Here is a 22,907-nt window from a genome sequence, read left to right as displayed (position 1 = left end):
AAAAATTCATAGCGTCAAAGCTGGGTATGGTAGCTCACGCCTGTAATCCTAGCTACTCAGTAGCCTGAGATCTGAGGATGGCAGTTCAAAGCCAGCATGGGCAGGAAAAGCCATGAGACGCTTATCTCCAATAAACCACCAGAAAACCCAAAGTGGTGCTGTGGCTCAAGCGGTAGAACACTCACTTTGAACTAGAGAGCACAGGGACAGTGCCAAGCCCAGAGTTCAAGCCCCACGACCCACCAAAAAAAAAAAAAAAAAGAAGTCTCATGGACTTTACTGCTTAGGCTGGCTTTGAACTGTGATCCTCATATCTTAGCCTCCTTTTTTTTTTTTTTTTTTTTTTGTCGGTCGTGGGGCTTGAACTCTGGGCCTGGGCGCTGTCCCTCAGCTCTTCAGCTCAAGGCGAGCGCTCTACCACTTGAGCTACAGCGCCACTTCCGGTTTTCTGGTGGTTTATTGGAGATAGGAGTCTCACGGTCTCTCCTGCCCGGGCTGGCTTTGAACCGTGATCCTCAGATCTCAGCCTCCTGAGTAGCTAGGATTACAGGCGTGAGCCACCAGCGCCCGGCTTCTTAGCCTCCTTAATAGCTTGGATTACAGGCGTGAGCCACTGGCGCCCAGCCATACAATACATCTTGACATCTTGATCGATATCATCCCTTTTGTCATTCTGCTCAGTGCCTCCCAACCTCATCCCTTCCTTCAATTTTCTTAATTTTGTAGGATATGCATTGAATATTATGACTGTATTCTCCTCCTTCTTCCTCTAGCCTTTTTTTTTTTGGGGGGGGGGGTCCGGTCGTGGGGCCTGAACTCTGGGCCTGGGCGCTCTCCCTCAGCTCTTCAGCTCAAGGCTAGCACTCTACCACTTGAGCCACAGCACCACTTCCGGCTTTTTTCTTTTTGCTTATGTGGTGCTGAGGACTCGAACCCAGGGCTTCATGCATGCAAGGCAAGCACTCTACCACTGAGCCACCTTCCCAGCCCCAAAGTACTGATTTTTGAGATAGGATCTATGTAACCTAGGCTGGCCTCAAACTCTCTCACTCTCTCTCTCTCTCTTTCCATTTTTTTTTTTTTTTTGCCAGACCTGGGACTTGAATTCTAGATCTAGGCACTGTCCCTGAGCTGCTTTTGTTCAAGGCTAGCACTCTACCACTTGAGCCACAACGCCAATCCTAGTTTTTTCTGTGTATGTGGTACTGAGGAATTGAACCCAGGGCTTCATGCTAGACAAGCACTCTACCACTAAGCCACATTCCTAGCCCAGCCTCAAACTCTTAAGCCTTCTGCCTCTGCCTCCTTAATACTGAGATAATAGGGAGTATGCCCCCACACCTGGGTTATATTGTATATTTATATGTATTTTTAAATTTTTTTATTATTATAAAGGTGATACACAGAGTGGTTATAGTTAGGCAAAAAGAAAACAGTACAACAAAGAAAAAAGCTTCTTGCCTCTATTTCCTAGAATTCATTTTGATAAGTATTATTTTCTATGATTAGATGCACACAGGTATTGTGCCTTTCTGTTCTCCTAAGAGTATCCTTTGGTCTCACTGTGGGTGAATGCCTAGAGTCCTGTATAATTTATCATGTCCCAGTGTATTTTAGATCTAGCTTCTGCAAATGAGAGAAAACACGCACCATGTATTTTCAGTAAGGCTTTTCTAACCTATTTGAACTTAACAAAATTGATAACATTTTTTTCTACCTTTTTAGGGTAACCTCCAGTTGCTACAGAATTGCCTGGCAGTGTTAAATGGAGACACATAAGCCATATTACACCTTCCTGTTAAAAAGGGCTGCCTTCCTTCAGATCTTACTTTTGTTCTCTGAATGACATAAAGCATTTATGCTCACTGGAAACAACAGCAACAAACCAGTTGACACAGTGTATCTACTCTTCTTTTTCTGGGAAACAGTGGAGCAGCACGGTGACAGGCAGTGCGGGCTGTGAGTGTGATGCTGCACTGTGCTCCTCTGGACAGTGGTTGGCCATCGCGCACTTGTCCTGCTCAGAAGCCCAAAGTTCAGTCTTTTTAGTAGCCTCTAACTGTGTTTATTTTATAAATAGTAATCCTTATGGCTGCCAATCTCATTTACTTTTAAGAGTAATCTTTGAAATTTAACCTTTTCAGAATACATTGTTCAAACAAGATAAAGATTGCCTTTCTTGAATTTTTTTTATTTTGTTGTTAAAAAATACATACAACTAGTTCTTTTATGTATCCTTGTAAAGCATCTTAATCAGACTTACTTTTAATTAATCAACATTGAAGTTTGGGGCCAGACTTTCTGTAATCTTTCTAAGTATGATTCATAAAGAAAAGCAAATGCATTAGTATGTTTGCCTTAAACTTGTAGACTAAACCAACTATTGTAACATAACCAGCGATAGTTTTAAACTCTGTGGTCATTTTATCACTCTAAATTTTGGAGTAGCTGTAATAAATCTACTCCATTGTTATGCTTTATAGTGCAGGTCTTTGTTTTTCTTAATTTCTTTTAAAATTGAATATTGAACCAAGTCCAACAACCCTTTACAGAAGAGTGAGGTGTTTCTCTGTGTGCAGTTCATGGAAGTGGAATTGGACAGAGGGAGAGGTCTGTTAAAAGGAATAGCTCTTGTCTGTGTGGAAAAAAAGAATATTTGGGATGAAAGTTTGTATGCAAATGGAATGCTAATTGCCATTAGCTATACTACAAATATTATTGGCCTTTCTTAATGTGGATGAACATAACTGTCATTCCTTGTTGAAAGTGAAACTGAGTGAGTGCTTGGACTTTTTCCACTGTCTTTTTCTAGCTTTCCTCCTTTGTAGAAACCACAGGGATTTGGACTGATCACCCCTTGGATGGGTTTCTAGTTTGTTTACATTTTCTCACCCTGTTCTGAAGAAGGCCTGGTCTGTGTGATAACCTGTCAGGACTATTCCAGCCTTTCTCAGCATGTGCTCTTGCCTCACTCATGTGCTGGTTAATGTCTCTAACTCACATGTTTCCAATGCCATTTGAACTGTTGGTTTTTCTGTTGTTGTCTGAGCGATTTGTGTGTTCTGTCCTTCATGTAACCTTCACTGGTCAGAATACACCCATGCAACGTCCACTAGTGTGTGAACAGGACCAAGAGCCTAAGCTTTTGGATTCAGGTCCAGCCCTTCAGCAGCTGCCCTTATAGCCTCTAGCAGGTTTGGGCAGATTCACTTGACTTCTGCCTCAGTTCTCTACTACAAAGGACATGTTGACCTACCTCACAGGGGTGTTGTGAGGATTAATAAATGTTGGTACCATGCTTTGGAAATGTGAATATTATGTGTAAGTGATAAGCGGTGGCAAATACAGATCCAAAAGCTACATACTTCACTTATCCATTGGCTATTCTGTACTTAACAAAGCACAGAATTCTTTTGGGAAAGTTTCCTGTTGTTCGTGGTTTATATCTTCAGCAAGTTCGTTATGGAGATAGAGGTAGACTAGCAGTTTGTGTGTTTGTGTGGGGAGTTGATGGGTTGATCACATAGTAGGTAAGGCCTTTCCACTAACAAAATCTGCATATGAAGTAAAATATGTGTATTGCCAGGCACCGGCAATCAACTAACTCACAATGAATCCTAGCTACTGGGAAGGCTGAGATTCTGAAGATTGTGTTTTGCTGCAATCCTGGGCAGAAAAGTCCCTAAGATTCCCATCTCCAAAATAACTGGCAAGTTTGTAAGTATGCCTTAAGTGGTAGAAGATCAGCTAGCTGTGCAAGCAAGCTGGTTCAACATGAGGCCCTGAGTTCAAACTCTACTACCAGCCAAAAGCATATCACTTTATTGAGAAAAAGGTTTTTTGTTTGTTTCTCCAAAACAACATTTATTTCCTGAGAAAACTAGTCAGTCCTGGATTTACTACTGAAATGCATTCATGACATCTGGGAAACAAAAAGATGAGAAGGCACTTACTGCATATATTTTGATAATTCAAAGATGGTTCACTCAGAGCTTACTTGGAGGAGGGCTTCCTGCAGGAGATGGTTTATGGCCAGGTGACAGGAAGAGACATTGGGAAAGGCCTGGGAGTGTAGGAGGCAAGGTGTGTGCAGTGAATAGGAAGGAGGCTGGAGGTAAAATTACAAGCAAGTGAATTGGCTTGGACCAGTGAAGCAGAAAAGCCAGATGAGACTTAATGTCTTAATAAAATAGAAGTTGAGGGCTGAGAAGGTGGCTCAATGGTAGAGTGCTTGCCTTGCATGCGTGAGGCCCTGGGTTCAGTTCCTCAGCACCACATAACCAGAAAAGGCCAGAGGTGGCGCTGTGGCTCACACAACCAGAACAGGCTGGAGGTGGCACTGTGGCTCAAGTGGTAGAGCACTAGCTGAAGAGCTGAGCAACAGTACCCAGGTCCAGAGTTCAGCCCCATGACTGACAAAAAAAAAGTTGAGCAAATCAAACTGATTTGCCTGAAGTAGGCTAAAATGCAGAAATACAATGACAAAAGAGGAGACATGAAAATTGGTTTGGGATTGAAGGTATGGGTAGAGTGCTAGCCAATGAGCCAAAGGTATCAGATGCAGAGTTTTCATCCCAGTCTTGGATAAGCTGCTGTAGGAGAATGGGGAAAGATTCAAGGATTTAAAATGAGTAAAATCCTATGTCTTACTTTGTTTATGGGTAGAGATCAGAATTCTCCCTATCCTCTACTAGCTTAAAAAATACATATATATAACATATAAGTATATATGTTATATATATATAATATTTTTTTTCTGTAGGCTATAACACATATAGACTGAAACCGGCAGTACTAATTCATTCTCTCCCAGCATATCAAAGTGGTACTTGTTTAGGTTTATCATCAGGCATACTTTTCTCTGAACTATTAACTAAGGTGTAACCTCTATGGCCTAGTTATAGCTATAGGGTACCAGTTTTCCTACTAGAAGGAGGCCTCTTCCAATTAGGGTTGACTTTTTATTTGCCTAGACATGTCCACCCTGGAGACTTGTGTCTACTTGGTCAGAACTGTTGTGTAGTCCAGAAAATAACTCTTTTTCTAGGCATGTTGCTTCTCTGGACAAAAAGCAAGAGTCTTGCTGGGCGCCAGTGGCTCATGCCTGTAATCCTAGCTACTCAGGAGGGCTGAAATCTGAGGACTGCATTTCAAAACCAGGCTGGGCAGGAAAGTCTGTGAGACTCATCTCCAACAAACCAACAGAAAACCAGAAATGGCTCTGTGGCTCAAGTGGTGAGCACTCATCTTGAGCTGAAGAGCTGAGGGACAGCGCAAAGAGCCAGAGTTCAAGCCCCACAATGGACAAAAAGCAGAGTCTAACTAGTAGAGTAGATGCAGTCCTATAGGATCTGAGAGTCAAGCTGACCTGTGACCAACTATAGAAAAGAAATATTGAGTGCAAACTGCAGTACCACTCCCCAAAATAAAATAGATAATCAAATACATGAGTCACTTTTATGTATGTATGTGTGTGTGTGTACGCACGCGTGCCAGTACTGAAGGTTGAATTTAGGACCAGGACATTGTCTCAGCTTTTTTTCCCAAAGCTAGCACTCTGTAGCTTCACTTTTTTTTTTTTTTTTTTTTTGGTGTGGTTGGTTGGAGTCTTACAGACTTTCCTGCCTTCCAGCCTCCAGCCATAATCCTCAGCTCTCAGTAAGTGTCCTGAGTAACTAGGATTACAGGTATGTAATTACTGTGGCTGTGTGTGCACCCACTTGCACAGTCCTGGGACTCAGTCCTTGAATTTTTGTGCTCAAGGTTAGCACTATACCACTTTAGCCAGTTTCACATCAGTATTTGGTAGCTAATATAGAAGCCTCATGGGTAGGACCCAGCTCGCTTCTACTTCCGTCCTCAGATCTCAGCCTCCTGAGTAGCAAGGACTACAGGCCAAGGTGCCTGGCTCTAGCTTGTATTTTTAAAAATTATCTTTCTATTTATGTGTCAGACATAAGGCTTGAACTCAGGGCTTGGGCGCTGTCCCTGAGGTTTTGAGTTCAAGGTTAGTGCTATACCATTTCAGCTACAGCTCTGCTTCCAGCTTTTGCTGGCTCATTGAAAATAAGAGTCTCATGGGCTTTATTTTTATGATCTCTAAGCAGTTACACAAGGGCTTACAATTCAACATGTCACTTTGAGTACAATGTATCTTCAGCTTATATTCTTGATAAACTGAAAAATCAGAATAGGAGCCAGGCACCAGTGGCTCAGGCCTGTAATCCTAGCTACACAGAAGGCTGAGATCTGAGGATCACCGTTCAAAGCCAACCCAGGCAGTAGAGTCCCTGATACTATTGTTTTTGTTTTTGTTTTGGGGTGGGGGGTTGGTCGGTCGTGGGGCTTGAACTCTGGGCTTGGGCGCTGTCCCTGGGTTCTTCAGCTCAAGGCTAGGGCTCTACTGCTTGAGCCACAGCGCCACTCTCGTCCCTGAGACTCTTATCTCCAATTAACCACCAGAAAAGCAGAAGTGGCTGCGCTGTAGCTTAAGTAGAGGAGCTTGCTATGAGCTGAGGAGCTGAGGGACAGCGCCCAGACACCAGGGTTCAAGCTCCATAACTGACAAAAGCAAACCAAAGGCCACCTTGATATGGTCAGATGTTATAGAAATTCAGAATTAGAGATAAGGGGGCTGGGAATGTGGCTTAATGGTAGAGTGCTTGCCTGGCATGCATAAAGCGGGTTCGATTCCTCAAGACCACACAAACAGAAAAGGCTGGAAGTGGCGCTGTGGTTCCAGTGCTAGAGTGCTAGCCTTGAGCACAGAAGCTAAGGGGACAGTGCCCATGCCCTGAGTTCAAGCCCCAGGACTGGCAAAAGATAAAATATACAGTAACAAAGCATGGCTGGTGCCTGTGGCTCGATCGTCACTGAAGATCAGATTCCCACTGTCCTCTCCTACACCGTCCAGGAAAACCAAGCTTGCGTGCTAGTGGTCCCTGCTGCGACCCTTCTGAGGAGGGTCTCTCCTCTGCCATCCCAGGGAACTCTTCCAGGAGAGGCACGAGCACAAGGCCTATTAGGAACCCTTTCTGTGCCATTACCAGGAATGGCAGCCTGCGCCTCCACCGTCCCCCAGTGCCCGTCCCAGGTCCTGTCCACAGCGACCCGGAGCGCCATCTCCACTCCATGGCCACAAGGCGCTGAGCTGGGCACCTGCGGGACCGCCCGAGTCCTGAGCTCGGAGGTTCCCGCCCAGCCCTTGGCTTGTGCCCAGGGCGCAAACTACCATTTGGCCTCCGCCTCCCAACCCCGTTTGGCTCCTTGGCGACGGGGTCCCCGCACTTCCCCACCCCGGCGGCCGTCACCAGCACCCACGGGCGCAGCCTCCCCGGTGGCTGCGAGCAGCGGTGCGGTCGGGGCTTCCCCCGGACCGGGCCGCCTCGCCGGAGCCCGGGCTCCCTAGCCCTGCCCAGCCCCCGCCCGGCCCTGCCCAGCCTCGGCCCGCGGCGTTCCGGGCAGCTGGAGCTCGGGGGAGGTCGCTCCGGGGAGGAAGACCGCGGAGAGCGCGGCTGAGCTGCGAGACCTCGCACTCACACCGCGTGCTCCGGGGTCGTCCAGGGCGGCGCTCCCGCAGCCCGGCCCGCAGCCCGGCGGCGGAGGTCGGCGCGTGACCCCGGGGGCTAGAAGGCGAGGCCCGGGCAATCGCTCCCGAGGGGGACAGAAAGGGCTGACACTCCTTCCTTTCTGCGGAGCGGAGGGCGGGACGGCAGCCGAGTGGGTGCCCGCCCCACGCCGCCGCGGGTCAGTCTCCGACGCCGGGTTCCCCGCCCGCGGCCCCGGGAGTCCCAAGCCTTAGGGGGCCTAGAGGGCGTTTAGGGAAGGGCGTGACCGGGAGGCGGTGCGTATGTAGATGAAGTGAGCGCAGAGGCTGCTGGTTCCTCCTCTTTCGGGCCTCCCCATCTGCCGTGGACCGTGGCGGAATGGCACCGGGGCACTTTCTGAACAGCGCGGTGGTACTCGAGAGCGTGAGGTTGCGGAGGCCTCCAGAGATAGAAGACCATAAGTAAAAAGTGAGGCATTTGCGAGGGTGTGTGTGCGGGCGAGCTGAACAACTCATACTTACCTGGCAGGGGAGATACCATGATCACGAAGGTGGTTTTCCCAGGGCGAGGCTTATCCATTGCACTCCGGATGTGCTGACCCCTGCGATTTCCCCAAATGCGGGAAACTCGACTGCATAATTTGTGGTAGTGGGGGACTGCGTTCGCGCTCTCCCCTGATATGCGTGTTGAAAAGTAGATAGTATTTTACGTTTTACTTTTCTTGTGTTCGTTTATGTTCATAAGATCTACTTCTATTTGGCTTGTCACTTTTGACCTATAATATGGAGAGCTCTCTAGCGTTTTTCGCATAATTACCATTAGACACATACGTGAGCTTACGCTCCTCTCTGTAATCAGACCCTAAGTGTTTGTAACTCTTACTAGCTTATGGTTTTGTAGTAAAGCCGTCTCTTCGGTTCGGCTCCTAAAGCAGCTGTTTTCTTCTTGTGCCACTGGGCCGCTTGCTTTCGCCAGGCGGATAACCGAGCCTGCTCGTGTCACCTTTAGTGTCTGCAAATCTCCGGTCCATAGCAGCCACTGCCTATCGCCCATTACCTCTAGCTTGTCCTAGTGGAAGAGCTCGAGATCGCGGCTTAAGTAGGCTCTCCGCCTCAAACCGGCCGCCCAGGGGCAGAGACACACGTGTCTTCCACTGGCCACCCAGATTCCAAAGCGGCTGATGAGACCTGGGTCCACCATGGCAGAACACTGGTCTTGAGAGAAAAGCATTTGGAGGGCGAGGGGACAGGAAGGGAAAGGCATTTAAGTTCTTTCCGCCAGGATCCGCATCCCAGGCCACTGTGGCTATCACACAGGGAGCTACCCGCTCGTGTCCGGTGTCCAGCCCCTGGGCGCATTTGTCCCCAGGAGGTGGCGCTGCGACTCCAGCGCCAGAGCGCCAGCCGTGAGCGCAAAGGCCCAGGGACAGCGCCAGGCCCTGAGTTCAAGCCCCACAACCGACGGGGGCCGGGGGGCGGGGGAGAGGGGGGGAGAAAAGGAAAGGAAAGGAAGCTATGTTGAGGAAAGTCGTGTTGTATTGATCCGCTGGCTCGGGCCGTTCAGGATGGTCGCTCAGATGGCCTTCCCTTCGGAAGGGTGGTGGTGGCAGGGATAAGGCAGGTCCTCTTCTCTACTTGGCTTTCTAAGCAGATCGGGAAGACTTGGGAGTCTCTGGTTTCCTCCCTTCAACACCCATTCCCCACCCCCACCCCCACCCCCCCCCCCCCGCACCAACCAGGGCTTACCTTCCCATGGACTGGGTGCGGACTGGTCTCCCCTCCTCTACTCCTGCTGACTTCCAACTTCTGGCTACTGTTAGGAAGCCCAGGAAAACTAGTGAAAAGCGGGGAATGGGCTCAGAACAGAATAAGATAGGGCAGCCAAGGGCTGGGAAGGTGGCTCAGTGGTAGAGCGCTTGCCTTGCATGCCTGAGGTCCTGGGTTCGATTCCTCAGCACCACATAAGAAAAAAGAAAAAAGCCGGAAGTGGCGCTGTGGCTCATAGTGGTAGAGTGCTAGCCTTGAACTGAAGAGCTGAGGGACAGCGCCCAGACCCAGAGTTCAGGCCCCACGACTGGACCCAAAAAAAAAGGGAAGCCAGGTTCTCTCTTTGAAAGGGAAAATAGGAAACCCTCCCAAGATTATCCCAGGGTCTGAGCCCCCTGTGCAGTGGCAGTAAGGTCAAATGGAATGACTTCCTGTGCACACAGCCCGACCCGACTGCCAGCGACGTTGCAATTCCCGCGTGCGGGCACCTGTGACTCCTCCGGGCTTCACTTTACTTCTGCAGCTGTTTTATTTTGTGGTTGTTGAATTTGGCAGTTCTATACAACTGAGTACAAAGAGGACCAAGAAGTACCAAAACCAAATTTGTGATTCTCATAAACCAGTTTTGTACCTAACACACAGCAGCAATTTTTTAAGTTCCCTTTAGGCGGAAAAAAAGAAAAAAGAAAAGAATTCTACACACTTGTTTCCTGTTCAATGCATGGGCTGATATCACTAGATCAATTTCCTTCTTGAAGAAAGAGGAGAGGCAAGCGACTGAGGCAGGATGAATCTGACTGACACTTTTTGGAAAAGAGCCTCATCTGGGAAAGGGCTTGTTTCCACAGCCAGGTGTTTCATGTAGTGACTGAACCACACAGTACTGTGTCCATTAATCGAAGAGGGGTGGGGAAAACTTGCACCTCAGAAGAGCCGTGGTGTGAGTGTGTTTAAACTTTTTAATGGATGGGGAAATGTCCCTGGACCCACACAGCTGTATACTTGTTTGTATTTGTTTCCCTTTGAGACTTGTATTTCTGTCCTGTTTGGAGCTGTACCTTGTCCAGCATCTGTAAATTACGGTTCCTTCTGAAGCAACAGCAGCAGCAGAATTCTGTTTTATAAAGGCAACAGTGGCTTTAAAAAGAAAAAAAAAGGGGGGGGGAGGGGGGAGGCTGGGAAGGGTTGTGAAGGGTAAACAAAGGAGGAGGCTGCAATGCTTGGTAAGAAATGTACGCATTATCCTGCCCATGTAATTGTAACCCCTCTGTACAGTATGTTCACAAATAAAATTAAATTAAATTAAAAAAAAGAAGAAATGTACTCATTATCTTGCCCATGTAAGTGTAACCCCTCTGTACAGTATGTTCACAATAAAAAATAAAAAAAGAAAATAAAAGAAAAAAAAAAAGGTCCTCTCTCTCTAGGTATGTGAACTTAGGAAATGAAAGATATACCTTATCCAATAGGCAGATCATTAATTTCACACATTCTCGAAAAAAAAAAAAAAAAGAGTAAGTGCTCACCTGGGCAGCTGCACGATACAGTGAAACCCCCTCGACAGTCACACAGGCACAGAGACACGCACCTGCACAGGAATGCACAACAGGACAGGTCCGGCCCCAGGTTGTGGTCAAAATACTTCCTGTGCCTATGTGAAAGTGCATCCCTGAAGTGCCGGGGTTGTTTTGGAAAAGAGCCGGAGGAACGAGGGAGAGTGAGTGACAGAGCGTGAAACAGACCCCGGTGGACAGGTCCAAATGCCCACCACCCCCCGCACCCGCCCGTACTGTGAAACGGGATGGCCTAGGCCGCATGGGTCAGCAGAACACACTGCAAGGTGCGTTAAATACGTCGGTTTCCTTAGGGAGCCGACGAAGGGAACACCACGCGCTCTTCAGGCAGGAAAAGAGTTTATGTACCGGACTGCTGCCCCGCCGGGCATGGTGGAGAAGCATGGCTGAGAGGAAGGGAAGGGGACGACTCAGCTGGGCCAGGGACGGGAGCAGGTGGGCCAGGTGGGGGAAGGCGTGGCCACACCGGATCCCGACGTGACCTCGGGGTCTGGGACGCTCCTAAGGTCAGATGGGAGGCTGGTGACCAGAGGTGGCCCAGCGGTGGAGAGCGCGCAGGGACGGCGCCCAGGCCCCGACCCAGGTTAACACGAATCCATCCGGAGCGGGGAAGAGAGGGAAGCGCAGCCGCCCCTGAGCGGCGGCCACAGCAGCGGACCGCTGTGGACTCAGGGCAGAGAAGGTGCCTCGCACTCGTCCCCCATCACGTCCTCGTCTCCCCCCGCCGCGGCGGTGCCGGCAGGGATGGCAAGGCCGGCGCCGCCAGGGTTCTCGGCAAGGAAAGGCGGAGACAACAAGGCCTTTTCTCAACCCTTTCCTGTCGGCTTGCTCCTCGCACGAAGCACCATCTCCGGAGACGGCTCCGGAGTCCTCGCCTTCCCGGAGTCGGAGGAAAAGCGACACGAGGATCCCCGAGCCCTGAAGGACCCCGCAGACCCCAGGACGCGCTCGTCCGTCTTCGCCCCAAAACTTCCCGCGCAGACCCGGCCCAGGTGCTGCTGCTGCCGGCTCCCGACCGGGCTGCACATGAGCCTGGGCTGCGGCATGCGACCTCCGACCCCGCTGCACGGGAATCCGACTGCAGCAGCCACGTTACGTTGTCTCACCGTCGGGAAGCAAAGGCTATATATATATATATATATATTCCGGATTCTCCCTTTGGTTCCCACCAGGGGCTTCACTGGAATTCACCGAAATATGTCCCAAACTTCCTATTTCATCGGGGACCAGAACCGTCACCTCCTGGGTTTCCATACTCTGAGTTGTATCGTTACTCACCCCTTTCCGGTAAGCTAACAGTTAACCCTTGAATCATTTCATCCCCTCGTTGACGAAGTTCCACCTCTGGGAAAAAATAGACATACCCAACAGCCAGAAAGCTCGGAGCTCATTCCTCAGAACCGCGTACAGTTTAGAAACAAGTCGGGCTAATATAACTGTCGCCGAGCAAAAACGTCATCTGGAACACCACCATGGGCAAACGAGAAAACGTCGACCGACGTGGTCGACGTAGGTTCTCGCCAAAACGCGCTAGCCTTACTAAACTTCCTGTTTTCCGAACCACGTAGGCCCACTACCACAGCTCCTTAACCACAGGCAACCAACAAAAAGACACAAAGCTGGCCAGAAACACCAGTCTTTATTTTCTTTTTTGTTGTTCGGTCGTGGGGCCTAGGGACTGTCCTTCCTGCAGCTCAAGGCTAGCAACCCTACCACTTGAGCCATAGCGCCACACCGGGCTTTTCTCTTTTTGCTTATGTGGTGCTGGGGAATCGAACCCAAGGCCTACATGCATGCAAGAAAAACGCCCTACTACTGACCCACCTTCTCAGTCCCGCATCATTCTATTTTTTTCACCTCGTTACCAGGGGAGAGCGCGAACGCAGTCCCCCACTACCACAAATTATGCAGTCGAGTTTCCCACATTTGGGGAAATCGCAGGGGTCAGCACATCCGGAGTGCAATGGATAAGCCTCGCCCTGGGAAAACCACCTTCGTGATCATGGTATCTCCCCTGCCAGGTAAGTATGAGTTGCTCAGCTCGCCCGCACACACACCCTCGCACACGCCTCACTCTCAACTCACGGTCACCTGCCTCAACGCCACCCACTCACAACAACCCCTTCGCCCTCATCCTCGCCCAGAGGAAAAATCGTCCCCACTTCCTTCACCTATTGCCCACGCGGGACCTGCAGGCCCGAGACCTGGGGGACCGGCAGGCTCCGCGCGCTCGCTCATCTGCATACGACACGCCCTCGGGGTGCTGCCCACATGCCCCGCCTACCAAGACCCTCCCCGGACTCTCGCGCACGCGTCTCCGCCCGCCGGAGCCTGGCTGCGGGCCTGGGAGCTGGACGGATCCTCTACCAACACGGCGCTTCCTTGCCCACCGCTCAGCCCTTTCGCTACCCTCGGCGGGAAGGGACCCGGGCGAGCAGGCCCGGCAGCCTCTGCGCGAAGCCTCATCTGCGTACGCCTCGCCCCTGTGCTGACTGACGTCGGGAAGCTGACTCCCTCCCACACCCCCCGGGGGAGCCTTCCGTGCCAGCCGGCGGAGGTCGGCTCCCGCGTGTGTGTTTGTCCTTTGAATTTTAAGCTTTCCTTAAAGCAGTTTGACTTAGTTGCTTACTCACATTCCTTCATTCTTTCATTCATTCGTTTGTTCGGTCCTGTTCTCTGCGGTGGTTAATGGCAGGGTCTCCTGGAGGCCGGGTCGTGGCTCGGCGGGAGAGCTGGCCTGGCCTGTGCAGCCAGCCCTGCCTTCCAGTCCTCGGCACCACCGAAACGGGAAAAGCCAGAATGGCGCTGTGGCGCGAGTGGTAGAGCGCCAGCCTTGAGCTCAGACAGCCTCAGGGACGGTGCCCGGGCTCTGAGTTCAAGCCTCGGGACTGACAATGAGGAAAATAAAAAAATAAGAATACAAAAAGCAAAAGAACCTACCCGGGCCCTTATTTATGGTTTTCCATGCTTCGGGTGCCACATCCACCCTCTCAGGTATGGCTCTTCTGTTTGAATAGTGTATAGCTGCTGTAATAAGTTCCAAGAACAGGAGCTTTGCCAAATGGGATGTTCACATTTGGAGAAGACAGTGGACAGTTAATCATTTCATCCTCAGATGCTAGCTATTTGACACTAGAAAATAGAAATCTAACTTCTGACGATGATATTCGCCTTCAATTAAAAAAAGAAATACGGGCCTGGGAAGGTGGCTCAGTGGTAGAGCGCTTGCCTTGCATGCATGAGGCCCTGAGTTCGATTCCTCAGCACCACATAGAAAAAAGCCGGAAGTGGCGCTGTGGCTCAAGCAAGCGGTAGAGCACTAGTGTTGAGCTTAAGAGCCGAGGGACAGTGCCCAGGCCTAGAGGTCAGGCCCCACGACCGACCAAAAAAATAATAAATAAAATAAAATAATAAATGAACGGAAGCTGAACTGGTGGCTTACACCTGTCCTAGCTATGCACAAGGCTGAGATCTGAGGATCATGGGTTTGAAGCCACTCTGGACAGAAAAGTCCATGAGACTCTTTATCTTCAATTAACCATCAAAAGGATGGAAGTGGAGCAGTGGCTCAAGTTGTAGAGTGCCAGCTTTGAGCAAAAAAATCTCAGGGACAGTGCCCAGGCCCAAAGTACAAGCACCACAACACAAAAAACAAAAACTGTGCTTAGAACCTGGCCCAATGGGTACATTCTGCTCGGAATTCAGCTCTGAAGTTCCTCAAACACCTCAAAACACACTTCCTTATACCCTCATTGCTCTTCAGCATCTACCTAGGTGAAAATTAATACACTAAAAACCTGCAAACTCAGGTTTTTTCACAATAGCTAAACTACTTAACATTTTAAAAGAACAGGAATAGGGGAGGGAAGATAAGTGAGTACTAGCTGAGCACCACAGCTGAGCACTGGGTGGCTCAGGCCAGTAATCCTAGGTAGTCAGGAGCCTGAGATCTGAGGACTGCCATTGTAAGCCAGCCAGGGCAGAAAAGTCCATGAGACTCTTTTTTTTTTTTTTTTTTTTTTTTTTTTTTGCCAATCCTGGGGTTTGCCTGTAATCCTAACTACTGAGGAGGCTGAGATCTGAATTCAAAGCCAGAAGTTTGTAAGGCTCTTATCTCCAATTAACCACTCCAAAACCAGAAGTGGAGCTGTGGCTCAACATGGTAGAGCACTAGCCTTCAGCACAAAAGCTCAGGGACAGCATCCAAGCCCTGAGTTTAGGGCCCATGACTGACAAAAATAAAAAGTCTTTTTTTTAAAACAAAGACTATGTTTAGATTACGTGTAATTTAAGTTAAAGTAAGCAATATTATGTAGATTATATAGATTATATAATTATGCTACAGTTATAAGGTATCTTTCTTTTTAGTTGACTAGATTGGTCCCTTCATTTAGTGTTATATTCGTTTATTTTCCCATATTTAGTATAGAGATAATTATGAGAAGCATACAAAGTCTGTCCCCAAGAAGTTTACTAGTAGGAAAGTTAAAGACATGTTTATATGAGTGTAAACATATTCCAAGAGTGGTAAGACACAGATTTGGAAACTTAGCAACTTAGATCTAGACCTCCTCATGGAAAAGGTTGGATTTATATTGGACCCTGTGGTACTAAAGTAGTCGCTATAGGAAGACTATTAAGATTCATCTGCAGTTTGCCTGAGAAATAAGACAAGGGACTATTCACAAGGCTAGTAGAATAGTACAAATGAGGTTATAAGGTTCTAAAACCAGTTTTAGAGGGGCTGGGAAGGTGGCTCAGTGGTAGAGCGCTTGCCTTGTATGCATGAGGCCCTGGGTTCGATTCCCCAGCACCACATAAGCAAAAATAAAAAATAATAAAACCAGTTTTAGAATATTAAAAAAATATTGTCGGGCACCAGTGGTTTGTCTATAATCCTGAGAAGTGAGGTTCACAGTTCGGAGCCAGCCTGGGCAGGAAAGTTTGTGAAACTCTTATCTCCAGTAAAACACCAGAAAACCGGAACTGGTATTGTAGCTCGGTGGCAGAGCGCTAGCCTTGAGCTGAAGAGCTGAGGGACAGTGCTCTGGCCCCAGGACCGACAGTTAGTCTAAGCTGGGCATAGATAGTAGGCTCATTCCTGTAATCCTAGCTACTCAGGAGGCTGAGATCTGAGAATAGCAGTTCAAAGCAAGCCAGGGAAGACCAGTCCATGAGACTCTTATCTCCAATTAACCACCAGAAAACCTGAAGTGGAGCTATGGCTCAAAAGTGGTAAAGTGCTAGCCTTGAGCAAAAAAGCTCAGGAATAAGTCCTGACCCTGAGTTCAACCATCACCACCACCAACAACAATAACAAAACAACAAGGCTCGGAAGTTGGCTCAGTGGTAGAGTGCTTGCCTCCCATGCATGGCGCCCTGGGTTCGATTCCTCAGCACCACATAAGCAGAAAAAGCTGGAAGTGGCTCTGTGGCTCAAGTGCTAGCCTAAAGCTGAAGAGCTTAAAGACAGTGCCAGGCCCACCAGAGTAGACGAGGATGAAGAGGAAGAAACCAATAGGAAAGTACATGGCAAAAGTATGTAGTAGTTGCTAACAGCATTCAAAACATGAAAATCCTAGCCGGGCGCCGGTGGCTCACGCCTGTAATCCTAGCTACTCAGGAGGCTGAGATCTGAGGATCGCGGTTCAAAGCCAGCCCGGGCAGGAGAGACCGTGAAACTCCTATCTCCAATAAACCACCAGAAAACCGGAAGTGGCACTGTGGCTCAAGTGGTAGAGCACTAGCCTTGAGCTGAAGAGCTGAGGGACAGCGCCCAGGCCCAGAGTTCAAGCCCCACAACCGACAAAAAAACAAAACAAAAAAAAAGAAAATCCTATCTACGTTTAATGGTGCCATTTTCAGAGAGGTTTTCATTTTTTTGTTTGCTGGTCATGGGGATTTATTTTTTTTAAGTGTTAAGATTTTTAGAAATCATCATTTATTCTCATGGAGCTTTAAAATCAGGGCCTGGGCACTGTCCCTGAGCTTTTTTTTTTTTTTTTTTTGCTCAAAGCTAACACTACAACTTGAGCCACAGCTCCGCTTCCATTCTTTTAATGGTTAATTGAAGGTAAAGAGTCTCATGGACTTTTCTGTCCAGAGTGGCCTCAAACCCATGATCCTCAGATCTCAGCCTCCTGCGTAGCTAGGACAGGTGTAAGCGACCAGTGCAGCTTCCATTTATTAATTTTTTTAATTAAAGGTGAATATCGTCGTCAGAAGCTAGATTGCTATTTTCTAGTGTCAGATAGCTAGCATCTGAAGATGAAGTGACTAACTCTCCATTGTCTTCTCCAAATGTGAACAACAAACACACACGCGGGAGCCGACCTCCGCCGGCTGGCACGGAAGGCTCCCCCGGGGGGTGTGGGAGGGAGTCAGCTTCCCGACGTCAGTCAGCACAGGGGCGAGGCGTACGCAGATGAGGCTTCGCGCAGAGGCTGCCGGGCCTGCTCGCCCGGGTCCCTTCCCGCCGAGGGTAGCGAAAGGGCTGAGCGGTGGGCAAGGAAGCGCCGTGTTGGTAGAGGATCCGTCCAGCTCCCAGGCCCGCAGCCAGGCTCCGGCGGGCGGAGACGCGTGCGCGAGAGTCCGGGGAGGGTCTTGGTAGGCGGGGCATGTGGGCAGCACCCCGAGGGCGTGTCGTATGCAGATGAGCGAGCGCGCGGAGCCTGCCGGTCCCCCAGGTCTCGGGCCTGCAGGTCCCGCGTGGGCAATAGGTGAAGGAAGTGGGGACGATTTTTCCTCTGGGCGAGGATGAGGGCGAAGGGGTTGTTGTGAGTGGGTGGCGTTGAGGCAGGTGACCGTGAGTTGAGAGTGAGGCGTGTGCGAGGGTGTGTGTGCGGGCGAGCTGAGCAACTCATACTTACCTGGCAGGGGAGATACCATGATCACGAAGGTGGTTTTCCCAGGGCGAGGCTTATCCATTGCACTCCGGATGTGCTGACCCCTGCGATTTCCCCAAATGTGGGAAACTCGACTGCATAATTTGTGGTAGTGGGGGACTGCGTTCGCGCTCTCCCCTGGTAACGAGGTGAAAAAAATAGAATGATGCGGGACTGAGAAGGTGGGTCAGTAGTAGGGCGTTTTTCTTGCATGCATGTAGGCCTTGGGTTCGATTCCCCAGCACCACATAAGCAAAAAGAGAAAAGCCCGGTGTGGCGCTATGGCTCAAGTGGTAGGGTTGCTAGCCTTGAGCTGCAGGAAGGACAGTCCCTAGGCCCCACGACCGAACAACAAAAAAGAAAATAAAGACTGGTGTTTCTGGCCAGCTTTGTGTCTTTTTGTTGGTTGCCTGTGGTTAAGGAGCTGTGGTAGTGGGCCTACGTGGTTCGGAAAACAGGAAGTTTAGTAAGGCTAGCGCGTTTTGGCGAGAACCTACGTCGACCACGTCGGTCGACGTTTTCTCGTTTGCCCATGGTGGTGTTCCAGATGACGTTTTTGCTCGGCGACAGTTATATTAGCCCGACTTGTTTCTAAACTGTACGCGGTTCTGAGGAATGAGCTCCGAGCTTTCTGGCTGTTGGGTATGTCTATTTTTTCCCAGAGGTGGAACTTCGTCAACGAGGGGATGAAATGATTCAAGGGTTAACTGTTAGCTTACCGGAAAGGGGTGAGTAACGATACAACTCAGAGTATGGAAACCCAGGAGGTGACGGTTCTGGTCCCCGATGAAATAGGAAGTTTGGGACATATTTCGGTGAATTCCAGTGAAGCCCCTGGTGGGAACCAAAGGGAGAATCCGGAATATATATATATATATATATAGCCTTTGCTTCCCGACGGTGAGACAACGTAACGTGGCTGCTGCAGTCGGATTCCCGTGCAGCGGGGTCGGAGGTCGCATGCCGCAGCCCAGGCTCATGTGCAGCCCGGTCGGGAGCCGGCAGCAGCAGCACCTGGGCCGGGTCTGCGCGGGAAGTTTTGGGGCGAAGACGGACGAGCGCGTCCTGGGGTCTGCGGGGTCCTTCAGGGCTCGGGGATCCTCGTGTCGCTTTTCCTCCGACTCCGGGAAGGCGAGGACTCCGGAGCCGTCTCCGGAGATGGTGCTTCGTGCGAGGAGCAAGCCGACAGGAAAGGGTTGAGAAAAGGCCTTGTTGTCTCCGCCTTTCCTTGCCGAGAACCCTGGCGGCGCCGGCCTTGCCATCCCTGCCGGCACCGCCGCGGCGGGGGGAGACGAGGACGTGATGGGGGACGAGTGCGAGGCACCTTCTCTGCCCTGAGTCCACAGCGGTCCGCTGCTGTGGCCGCCGCTCAGGGGCGGCTGCGCTTCCCTCTCTTCCCCGCTCCGGATGGATTCGTGTTAACCTGGGTCGGGGCCTGGGCGCCGTCCCTGCGCGCTCTCCACCGCTGGGCCACCTCTGGTCACCAGCCTCCCATCTGACCTTAGGAGCGTCCCAGACCCCGAGGTCACGTCGGGATCCGGTGTGGCCACGCCTTCCCCCACCTGGCCCACCTGCTCCCGTCCCTGGCCCAGCTGAGTCGTCCCCTTCCCTTCCTCTCAGCCATGCTTCTCCACCATGCCCGGCGGGGCAGCAGTCCGGTACATAAACTCTTTTCCTGCCTGAAGAGCGCGTGGTGTTCCCTTCGTCGGCTCCCTAAGGAAACCGACGTATTTAACGCACCTTGCAGTGTGTTCTGCTGACCCATGCGGCCTAGGCCATCCCGTTTCACAGTACGGGCGGGTGCGGGGGGTGGTGGGCATTTGGACCTGTCCACCGGGGTCTGTTTCACGCTCTGTCACTCACTCTCCCTCGTTCCTCCGGCTCTTTTCCAAAACAACCCCGGCACTTCAGGGATGCACTTTCACATAGGCACAGGAAGTATTTTGACCACAACCTGGGGCCGGACCTGTCCTGTTGTGCATTCCTGTGCAGGTGCGTGTCTCTGTGCCTGTGTGACTGTCGAGGGGGTTTCACTGTATCGTGCAGCTGCCCAGGTGAGCACTTACTCTTTTTTTTTTTTTTTTCGAGAATGTGTGAAATTAATGATCTGCCTATTGGATAAGGTATATCTTTCATTTCCTAAGTTCACATACCTAGAGAGAGAGGACCTTTTTTTTTTTCTTTTATTTTCTTTTTTTATTTTTTATTGTGAACATACTGTACAGAGGGGTTACACTTACATGGGCAAGATAATGAGTACATTTCTTCTTTTTTTTAATTTAATTTAATTTTATTTGTGAACATACTGTACAGAGGGGTTACAATTACATGGGCAGGATAATGCGTACATTTCTTACCAAGCATTGCAGCCTCCTCCTTTGTTTACCCTTCACAACCCTTCCCAGCCTCCCCCCTCCCCCCCCCCTTTTTTTTTCTTTTTAAAGCCACTGTTGCCTTTATAAAACAGAATTCTGCTGCTGCTGTTGCTTCAGAAGGAACCGTAATTTACAGATGCTGGACAAGGTACAGCTCCAAACAGGACAGAAATACAAGTCTCAAAGGGAAACAAATACAAACAAGTATACAGCTGTGTGGGTCCAGGGACATTTCCCCATCCATTAAAAAGTTTAAACACACTCACACCACGGCTCTTCTGAGGTGCAAGTTTTCCCCACCCCTCTTCGATTAATGGACACAGTACTGTGTGGTTCAGTCACTACATGAAACACCTGGCTGTGGAAACAAGCCCTTTCCCAGATGAGGCTCTTTTCCAAAAAGTGTCAGTCAGATTCATCCTGCCTCAGTCGCTTGCCTCTCCTCTTTCTTCAAGAAGGAAATTGATCTAGTGATATCAGCCCATGCATTGAACAGGAAACAAGTGTGTAGAATTCTTTTCTTTTTTCTTTTTTTCCGCCTAAAGGGAACTTAAAAAATTGCTGCTGTGTGTTAGGTACAAAACTGGTTTATGAGAATCACAAATTTGGTTTTGGTACTTCTTGGTCCTCTTTGTACTCAGTTGTATAGAACTGCCAAATTCAACAACCACAAAATAAAACAGCTGCAGAAGTAAAGTGAAGCCCGGAGGAGTCACAGGTGCCCGCACGCGGGAATTGCAACGTCGCTGGCAGTCGGGTCGGGCTGTGTGCACAGGAAGTCATTCCATTTGACCTTACTGCCACTGCACAGGGGGCTCAGACCCTGGGATAATCTTGGGAGGGTTTCCTATTTTCCCTTTCAAAGAGAGAACCTGGCTTCCCTTTTTTTTTGGGTCCAGTCGTGGGGCCTGAACTCTGGGTCTGGGCGCTGTCCCTCAGCTCTTCAGTTCAAGGCTAGCACTCTACCACTATGAGCCACAGCGCCACTTCCGGCTTTTTTCTTTTTTCTTATGTGGTGCTGAGGAATCGAACCCAGGACCTCAGGCATGCAAGGCAAGCGCTCTACCACTGAGCCACCTTCCCAGCCCTTGGCTGCCCTATCTTATTCTGTTCTGAGCCCATTCCCCGCTTTTCACTAGTTTTCCTGGGCTTCCTAACAGTAGCCAGAAGTTGGAAGTCAGCAGGAGTAGAGGAGGGGAGACCAGTCCGCACCCAGTCCATGGGAAGGTAAGCCCTGGTTGGTGCGGGGGGGGGGGGGGGTGGGGGTGGGGGTGGGGAATGGGTGTTGAAGGGAGGAAACCAGAGACTCCCAAGTCTTCCCGATCTGCTTAGAAAGCCAAGTAGAGAAGAGGACCTGCCTTATCCCTGCCACCACCACCCTTCCGAAGGGAAGGCCATCTGAGCGACCATCCTGAACGGCCCGAGCCAGCGGATCAATACAACACGACTTTCCTCAACATAGCTTCCTTTCCTTTCCTTTTCTCCCCCCCTCTCCCCCGCCCCCCGGCCCCCGTCGGTTGTGGGGCTTGAACTCAGGGCCTGGCGCTGTCCCTGGGCCTTTGCGCTCACGGCTGGCGCTCTGGCGCTGGAGTCGCAGCGCCACCTCCTGGGGACAAATGCGCCCAGGGGCTGGACACCGGACACGAGCGGGTAGCTCCCTGTGTGATAGCCACAGTGGCCTGGGATGCGGGTCCTGGCGGAAAGAACTTAAATGCCTTTCCCTTCCTGTCCCCTCGCCCTCCAAATGCTTTTCTCTCAAGACCAGTGTTCTGCCATGGTGGACCCAGGTCTCATCAGCCGCTTTGGAATCTGGGTGGCCAGTGGAAGACACGTGTGTCTCTGCCCCTGGGCGGCCGGTTTGAGGCGGAGAGCCTACTTAAGCCGCGATCTCGAGCTCTTCCACTAGGACAAGCTAGAGGTAATGGGCGATAGGCAGTGGCTGCTATGGACCGGAGATTTGCAGACACTAAAGGTGACACGAGCAGGCTCGGTTATCCGCCTGGCGAAAGCAAGCGGCCCAGTGGCACAAGAAGAAAACAGCTGCTTTAGGAGCCGAACCGAAGAGACGGCTTTACTACAAAACCATAAGCTAGTAAGAGTTACAAACACTTAGGGTCTGATTACAGAGAGGAGCGTAAGCTCACGTATGTGTCTAATGGTAATTATGCGAAAAACGCTAGAGAGCTCTCCATATTATAGGTCAAAAGTGACAAGCCAAATAGAAGTAGATCTTATGAACATAAACGAACACAAGAAAAGTAAAACGTAAAATACTATCTACTTTTCAACACGCATATCAGGGGAGAGCGCGAACGCAGTCCCCCACTACCACAAATTATGCAGTCGAGTTTCCCGCATTTGGGGAAATCGCAGGGGTCAGCACATCCGGAGTGCAATGGATAAGCCTCGCCCTGGGAAAACCACCTTCGTGATCATGGTATCTCCCCTGCCAGGTAAGTATGAGTTGTTCAGCTCGCCCGCACACACACCCTCGCAAATGCCTCACTTTTTACTTATGGTCTTCTATCTCTGGAGGCCTCCGCAACCTCACGCTCTCGAGTACCACCGCGCTGTTCAGAAAGTGCCCCGGTGCCATTCCGCCACGGTCCACGGCAGATGGGGAGGCCCGAGAGCGGAGGAACCGGCAGCCTCTGCGCTCACTTCATCTACATACGCACCGCCTCCCGGTCACGCCCCTCCCTTAACGCCCTCTGGGCCCGCTAAGGCTTGGGACTCCCGGGGGCCGCGGGCGGGGAACCCG

The 22,907-nt window shown here is 50.3% G+C and overlaps 1 protein-coding gene and 4 non-coding genes across 5 annotated transcripts in view; 3 read left to right on the top strand and 2 right to left on the bottom strand.

Moving 5' to 3' along the window:
- Snx6 (sorting nexin 6) overlaps positions 1–3,307 on the top strand; it is a 53,478-nt gene extending 50,171 nt beyond the window's left edge. Inside the window, exon 14 of the mRNA XM_070026503.1 lies at positions 1,726–3,307. Coding sequence (XP_069882604.1) covers positions 1,726–1,779 — 54 coding nt within the window. The 3' untranslated portion in view covers positions 1,780–3,307. The remainder of the gene's footprint in view (positions 1–1,725) is intronic.
- A 4,753-nt stretch (positions 3,308–8,060) lies between these two features.
- On the top strand, positions 8,061–8,224 carry LOC138835160 (U1 spliceosomal RNA). Its single transcript, XR_011374478.1, has one exon. It is a non-coding gene; the product is annotated as a U1 spliceosomal RNA (small nuclear RNA).
- Positions 8,225–12,752: 4,528 nt separating this feature from the next.
- On the bottom strand, positions 12,753–12,916 carry LOC138834864 (U1 spliceosomal RNA). The gene has a single exon (XR_011374282.1). It is a non-coding gene; the product is annotated as a U1 spliceosomal RNA (small nuclear RNA).
- Positions 12,917–17,748: 4,832 nt separating this feature from the next.
- LOC138834816 (U1 spliceosomal RNA) lies at positions 17,749–17,912 on the top strand. The gene has a single exon (XR_011374267.1). It is a non-coding gene; the product is annotated as a U1 spliceosomal RNA (small nuclear RNA).
- Positions 17,913–22,443: 4,531 nt separating this feature from the next.
- LOC138835073 (U1 spliceosomal RNA) lies at positions 22,444–22,607 on the bottom strand. Its single transcript, XR_011374419.1, has one exon. It is a non-coding gene; the product is annotated as a U1 spliceosomal RNA (small nuclear RNA).
- Between the last annotated feature and the right edge of the window lie 300 nt (positions 22,608–22,907).

This window comes from Dipodomys merriami, unplaced genomic scaffold (genome assembly GCF_024711535.1).
Source record: "Dipodomys merriami isolate MVZ:Mamm:240054 unplaced genomic scaffold, mDipMer1.0.p SCAF_1, whole genome shotgun sequence".
In the NCBI taxonomy this organism is placed as follows: Eukaryota; Metazoa; Chordata; class Mammalia; order Rodentia; family Heteromyidae; genus Dipodomys; species Dipodomys merriami.
The sequence above is the reverse complement of the archived record's forward strand: the minus strand, read 5'-3'. Positions and strand labels throughout refer to the sequence as shown.